Raw genomic sequence first — 7,930 nt, 5'->3', positions numbered from 1 at the left:
CTCAACAGGAAGTGGCTCTATGGGTAGGGGCTGATGTTTGATGTCATATTAGGCTGATTTCAGTCATTAACCCAGTGTTTCTGTGTCAGTGGCAATGGTGTGGCTCTCTCCCCTCTCAGTCTATACCGGGGTTGATCCTAGGAGCAGGGCTCAGACAGTGGGGCCATGCTGTGATATGGGGCAGTCAAAACTGGACTGGGAGAACAGCAGCTCTGTCGCGGGACATATTGCGTCTTATGCTGATGAACCGCTTTGCAGTCCTTGGACCTACTAACCTCAGAAAGAAGAAGTTGGCGTTAGAGTCTCGAAACGCGGTGTTAAATCGTGACAAACCTCAGACCTGCGGTTTTCAACGTGGGCGAACCCGCGCTGATAAATGGAAACGGTGATCCTCGAGTGAGAAAACAGCGGTATGGACGACGACGGCTACTCCGTGGGGGAGGCAGGACTCTATCTGCACAACACCTCGATCCAACTCATCCGCAGAAAAGAGACGCGGTTACTGCGAATGGTTCAGCTTTTAACCGTGGTGGTCCTGCTACTGAGTTCAGCAGCTGTGGCTTTACTTGTTGTACTGGGAGGGCGAGGTCCCGAGTCACTGCACGACCAGGTAACATTTATACACCAAATACTGTCCTTCAGCTAACAGCCGCTGGTGTTGCTGCTGGTTGAACAAAGCTATCATTGTTTTGAACTTTGTGTTACTTAAAGGTGTCGAATTATTAATGTATAGTCTTTTTTTTCTTTTTATAACTGAGCAACTTGTGGAAACGTCGCTAAACGTGCTGCTATGAAGTTTAGAGTTTTTTACGCTCACTGAGCAGGTCGAAGTTTATTTCCGGTTGCTGAAGTTAGCTAACAAACTGATTTATCAACCATGTTTTCCGCAGCAGGTGCTCACCTCGGGGTGTCCTGCTGTTCGCCAGCACACAAAGTGCACTTTTTTTTTTATTAATTATGAATCGGCAGTACAAAGAAAGCACCATTACCCTAGACAGACACGTTCAGGTGTCCTCAAAGGAATGATGCGACTTTGTTTTCCCTAAGCGCTTTAACGAAGTTCTAAAATAATTTTGAGGAGTGACAGGGCGGAGCCATCTTGTCTTTTTGTTGGTTCGTTGCTTAGTAACAAGATACGTCCCCATTTCTTCTTCGCCTGATAAATCTTAGGGAGGTTCGCCGCCTAGCGTGGTGCTGCCCTTCAGATTTAACAACGAGCTGTTTCTGCTGGTTTTAAACATATAAAGATATTGGTGGAAAATAACTAATAAAAATCTTTAAAATGAAAAATACCCTCCCTCATATGGCTGTTGCTTTTCTGTGTTATATTAGCCTTGCTCATTAGCATGGGCTGTCAGATTTACATTTAGCTTGCCTTGTCCTATTAGTCAATGACTCAGTTTCCTTTTAAACTGTGTTTGTGTAATGCGTCATTTAATTCTTTAGTACCATATATGACCAGGCAAAGCTGAAGTAGCATTAGCTTGTGCTAAATATTCTACCAATTACTGTAGATTTAAATCCTTAGTTACTATAATAGATATTTTTATATTCTATAATATTCATAATAATAATGATATGAATATTGTTCTGCTACTGGTTATACAGAACATTGTGGTAGTAGTCTTTATATTTAAACGCGCTGATATTAGGTTGTATGTGTTAAAATATAATGTTCATTATAAAAATTAATTACATAAGCTGGGGTCAGTTTATATTTTAGAATTATTCAAGTGACGCATTACATTATTTAGCGAAGTTGCTGATGCATTTATTGTAATATGTACAGTGCATTCAGAAAGTACTGACTCCCTCTCTTTTTTCACATTTTGTTATGTTGCAGTTTTATGCTAAAAGCAGTTAAATTCATTTCTCCCTCATAACTCCACAGTCATTACCCACCACTAATGGACAGACATGTTCAGGTATCCAGATGTTTGATGTAACCAGGTCAGTTTTGGATTTGGTTTTAGCCAGGTAGATACATTGCCACTGATAGATATTATATATCTATAATATATAATATGCACTGGCTGCAAAGTGCCTGACTGGAATTTATTGGTAACTTTTGGTGCTGCTCTCACCTGGAAACAACGTATATGTAGATGCATGTAGTTAGCATAGCAGATATTTTTCTGTATCTCTCCCAAGATGTGAGCCTTGACACAATCCTGTCTCTGAGCTCTGCAGCTGCTCCTTCCTCCTCATGGTTTCTGCTCTGATCTGCAATGTCAGCTGTGACACCCAATAGACAGTAGGTGTCCAATCAGCTCAAATGGAGGAAACTGAGCTAAACTAACAGTCATAGTAAAGTGTCTGAATACATTATGTCAGTTTTTCCTTTTTTAATAAATTTGCATACATTTCTAAAATTGTTTTCACGTCATTATGGGGGACTGAGTCTAGATTGATGAGGGGAAAATTAATTTAAAACAATTTCAGCATAAGACTGCAACATGACAAAATGTGAAAAAAGTGACAGGGTCTGACGACTTTCTAAATTAACTTGTGTCTGTGTTATGCAAATTTCTTTTTATAACAAATGTTGCTAAAAAAGTGTTTGTTTCCTTTCAGCTCATGAAGCAGCCGGACAGCCAATCATCAGGTAAATATCTTGTTTTGTCATCTAGTGAGATCACAGCTAATCTTGGCTTCTTATAAAATCAGTCATTCATCAAAGTTTAAAACACTTTTTAAATCTCTCTTGTAGGAATCAGCGACAAACAGCAGCAACTTTCAGGCTTGGAGAATCCAAGCGCATTGCTAACAGGTAAAACTAAGTGCTTCAGTGCAAAGTCACTGTTTGAATAAGGTTTTCTGTGTTTGGTCGCTTAACATAACATGTAAACTGAATGAACCTATAAATTATAATATACTGTATTTTAACTATATAATCAGCCACCACACAATGGTTATATTATTCTATTAACATACATTTTACAATATCATATCAGCATATTCTTTTCATTAGATTTATTATTATTCTTTTTTTCCTCTTTTTTGATATCATATAAAACATCATCATTATTATATATTGTTTTGTTTTTATTTTTTGTTTATCTATATTTATATTACATCATTATTGTCCATTATACTTTCCCTCCCACAGATAAATACGACTACATCACATATAAACCGTGAGAAATCACTCACACACGCAAACACACATCATTGACACATGGTATCATACACATCATATCCTTTTCATTTCTATATCTGTTTACATTATACGTTCCCTTCGTGTCTTCGTTTTTTGTGATGCAAAGTGACTAATACATAAACAACTATATAATCAGACTATACAGACTATTATTTTGTGTATGAAGCAAACATTGACTTTAATAGTGACTTTTTCTTTTGACTTGAAAATGGGAAAATGCTCTGGACCAAGCGTAAGAGCTGTGAATCATCACACTGGATTTTCAGTAATGTCCATTATGAGTCAGAGCTGGTCACAGTTGAAAGCTGCAGCTACTCTCAGTAACACGTGATGAACAGAGTCAAAAACCAGAACCACTTTACAAGATTCATTAAAGAAAGATCAATTAATCATGAACACATGAAACAGAACAACCAGCCCTTTCAACTGTATCTGTTTTTACCTTCCTCTGTATGTTTGAATTCAGACTGGACAGTAAATACAACACCAGACATTTTTCATTGAAATGATTGTAGATCTGAGCTGAGGACTTTAATCAAATTAATAGAATTTCTGATGAAACCAGAGCAGAAAATGAAGCTACACAAGATCGTCCTGATAAATAAACACTGACTAGATTCCTGTTCTGCTTATTGTGTAAAACTGGGATCATTGGGCTGTTCTGGGAACTGACTGGGAGCTGGGCCACAGCTCCTTATATACAGTTATCTACAGTTATGTACAGATATATGTGTTTATATATAAATATATACATATATATTATACACACACATATATATATATATATATATATATTATATATATATATATATATATATATATATAAAAATATATAAATTATCAGCTTACAACGAACCCCATGGTTATACATATATAAAACATTCCTAAGTTTTATGTTTGCCTCTCTGCTCTCACCCTCAGCTCCATTTGAGAAAAACACTGATGGGAAATACCTTCTATGGGAAAGTAAGATAGGAAACGCCCACTGTCACGGAGGCTTCAACTACTCAAGTGGGAACCTTGTGGTGCCCAGGAACGGCGTCTACAGAGTCTTCCTGCAGATCACCTACGAGGGTGAGCGTGGCCCTGAGTGCTCGGGTGAAGAGGTACTCAGTAACATCGTGTACTGGATCAGAGACAGTTACGGTGGGGAAAGGCCTCTGCTGTCAGCAGTGGACACAGTGAGCTGCAGGATGAAGCACTGGAGTAAATCCCTATACACAGCCGGCTCCTTTCTCCTGGAGGCTAACAGCAGACTACGTGTGAATTCAACACACCCTCAGCTGATCGCTAACAATGAATACCAGGTGTTCTTCGGTGCTGAACTCCTGCCTCAGTGACCAGGTCAGACAGTCACAAACACCTGAGTCCACCCTGAGGTTGATGCTCCCTCCACTCCATGAAAACCTCAGGGAAGAAACCAGTGTAAGCTGCTGGTATCTGCTTGACTGCAGATTTGATTGATGTCACTGATGTTATCACGCTATCCACAAGAGAACATCCCTAACATGAGAAAGAAGCATTTTGTCAGAAACAATCAGTCGTTTGAATGAAGCATCTATTTTTGAAAAAAGTTGTTGTTTAATCAAGAAAAAAATTATTCTTCTGTTTTATATCGTCAAATGAATAGGATTCTAATTTACAACTGAGTGTGATTTGGACAATTTGGAGATACGAGCTTGTGCTCTGGCTGGAGGATAGATAAACAGCTATTAGATTTTAATATACCTTGTTTACAAGTGAAAAGTTCATAGGTCACCTTAAAGTATTAAGATTGATTCCACAGGAAAACCAGTGTCAGTTTGGTCTTGCTCCAAAATGCTGGAAACTTTGACATATGGATTGAGTGTGGTTTTTTTCTGCTGTGCTGGAGCAAGCATTTCTTCATAGGAAAGAGAATAAATGACTCCAAATGCAGTCATTAAAACATGTTGCGTTCCTGACACATGCATGTAAGCACACATCGTCTCAACCCTAAATATCCATCTGACTTCAGAAGCTTTCAGCAGCAACAAGACATTTTAGTTTGTTGTTTCATCTTTGAAAGGATTAATAATTTAATGATTAATCATTTGTAAGGCATTTTCCACTGTTGTAACCACTTGTTGAGACAGAGACAGTGTTGGACCGACTTCAAAGCCAGAGGATAGAGTTAGAGGGTCTAGAGTAATGAGCAGACAGATAATTGGTCAGATGTGATGACGAAGTTTTGAAGTGGAAAAGCAGAAGTGAGAGGGAGGACTAAAGTCAGACTGGGTAGGCCTAGAGCTGTAGAATCTAAAGGGTCGCAGACATTGGTGTAACACTTAGTATTATTATTACTATTTATTATTATTATTGTTAAGAGAAGTCAAGTAATTGGATGTTTTTATTTTTTCCCACAAGCATCTGAATGTGATCAGCACTGTACTGTGATTTATCATCATCATCATCATCATCATTATTGGAATTTGAATGAATGGTCCAGAGGAAGTGTGTTGGCCTCTTCAAGCCATAAAAGGCTGAATAACTCTGTTGTTTGTACATTCTTCATTGTGTTGCTATAGTGAGCTCAGTGTGTTTGATAAGGGAAATTTGACAAGTAGTAAACATTGAGTATTTACGGGCAGACTGTAAACCACACCCACACAGTCCTGCTGCCATGGCCACAATTTTGTGGTGTGTCTAATCAAGTAGTAAATGTGAAAAATGACTTTCACCAACGCACCAAACCAAATGCCTCCAACAAGAGAGTTAGATTTCTACTGTCAGTGTGAATGACACTCATATCTGTTGTGAAACTTACCTGTTAAAATAGAAGATGCTGGAAAGTGTGGGGAGCTGTCAATGTCTCAGAGCTGGTGTCATGTCTGACTCAGGGTGCTACAGAAATCAATGTGATGAGGGATTGTGCTCAGTTTGTGTGTGAATGAATTTGACTTTTTTCACCATGGGGTTTGTTTGTAAGCTGATAAAAAATATATGGAAAAGGGTTTTTCTCTCTTTTTGTAACATGAATGTGCTGCTGTATGTACGCTCATATAAAGCTATTTATCAAGACTAACAATTTGTTTTCTTCCTGTTGTTTTGTCTTAATTAAATTATTCAATTCATTGCTTGGGCACTTTGTACTTTGAGTTGGTGCTATGTTCATTTTTCCAACTTTACTTTAACGAAATGATCATAACATTTATGAACACTAAAGGTCAGCAAGGTCACAGCAATTAGCATGGAGTTCAGTGTGTGGGTGATTCCAAGTACAGCTACTACATTAACAGGTTTAGTGTGGCTGGAGGAAGGTGAATTTAGATCAAACACTGAGGTGATTGATAGATAAACTGACATCACTGGTCTGAATGCTCTGAAGCAGCTGGACTGTCACACTTACACATGACCACAAAAACACATGGACAGAGGCTTCTTCAGAAAATTTAACTTTTGTGTGTGGACTGATTAGTACAATTATGATATAAATGAAAAAAAAAAAAGCTTGGTGAAGAGCTTCATACAAAATGCTTTATTTATTGTGAGTTATCGTTAATAAATTACTTGCTTAAAGTTAAACAGTTACTGCTGACCTAGTCTCTTTGTTATAACATACAGTTTTATGTCTACTGGACACATCATGGTCACATCATCAAGTGTTTTTGCAGAACATTATGATGTCACAGTGAAGTTGACCTAATTTTGACCTTTTGGATATAAAATGTCATCACTCCATCATTTTATCCTATTAGAAAAAACCTGCAGTTTCTCTGAGCGGCTCCAACAGTGAGTCAATCCCCATAAACTCCCATGTTAAAATGTCCAACTTTACAGCAGAAATAAACATGTTTACAGCCTTGTACAAAACCAGTTTTGGGCTCTATAGCTAATTTCCTCCATCAGGATTGTTTATATAACTCACCTGTTTAGACTTTTTAAGGCTTAAAGTTGAGAACTGAGGGCGTGACCTCTTTGAGTGACAGGTGGGTGTGAGTCTCAGCTCTTTGATTAGCTGGGAGTTAGGGATGGAATCAGGCACTGCCAAGATGGAGACGGTGGCGCAGAAACCTGTGGGTGACGTCACAGAGGTGATGTCCTTCTTTATTTAGTCTGTGGATGAATTCCAGATTAATGGCCAAAAATGTCAGAGGTGGCATTTGACCACCAAAATCTAATCAGTTCATCCTTGAGTCCAAGTGAAATCTTGTGCCAAATCTGAAGAAGTTCCCTCAAGACGTTACTGAGATATCGTGTCCACATGAGCCATAACCTGTCTTCTTTTGTGCATTGCATTGTGGGAGAATAGAATCCATTCTGCACACTGTCTGGGTTGAGTGTACCAAATTCTGTCATTTTTCTTTGGGAACATGTGTATGCAATAATACAGACTTGCTTCAAGTAGTATGAATCTAGGACATGACATGACACAGAAACTGAAAACAACGTTCTGGCAACTCAAAGAGGGAAAGACAAGGCCACAAATAAACACAGAGTGATTGGCTCAAACAGAAACAGGTGAACACAAAGGCAGGAACTCAAACAACAGACACACTGGCTGGTCCAATTTCAATCTGGTCCCTATACACTCCCACTCAGAGACAGAGTGTAACTCAATCTGGAGTCACACTCGCTGCTGTGGAGGGTCTCTTCATTAAGTACATTATTACAACGGCAAGCTTTGGGATGCCCTCACCTTTCCCAAAATATTTCAGAAAGATATTGTGATTAAATCAATATTTATCGAAAGATAATCCTATACACAGCATTAACAAAGTTGTAGGTGTGTGGGCAATGACATGGCCCTCA

The 7,930-nt window shown here is 38.5% G+C and overlaps 1 protein-coding gene across 1 annotated transcript; it reads left to right on the top strand.

Moving 5' to 3' along the window:
- Nucleotides 1–70: 70 nt before the first annotated feature.
- Nucleotides 71–6,252, top strand: LOC111647903 (lymphotoxin-alpha-like). The gene is made up of 4 exons (XM_023397596.2): nucleotides 71–610; nucleotides 2,575–2,605; nucleotides 2,711–2,770; nucleotides 4,082–6,252. Exons 1-4 carry the CDS (start codon nucleotides 413–415, stop codon nucleotides 4,498–4,500), a joined length of 708 nt encoding a protein of 235 aa, XP_023253364.1. The 5' UTR covers nucleotides 71–412; the 3' UTR covers nucleotides 4,501–6,252.
- The last annotated feature ends 1,678 nt before the right edge of the window (nucleotides 6,253–7,930 follow it).

This window comes from Seriola lalandi, unplaced genomic scaffold, assembly GCF_002814215.2.
Source record: "Seriola lalandi dorsalis isolate HSWRI2012SDOR001 ecotype SW California unplaced genomic scaffold, Sedor1 jcf7180002054883, whole genome shotgun sequence".
NCBI lineage: Eukaryota > Metazoa > Chordata > Actinopteri > Carangiformes > Carangidae > Seriola > Seriola lalandi.
Note: the sequence above shows the minus strand (reverse complement) of the source record. Positions and strands in the feature narration are given on the sequence as shown.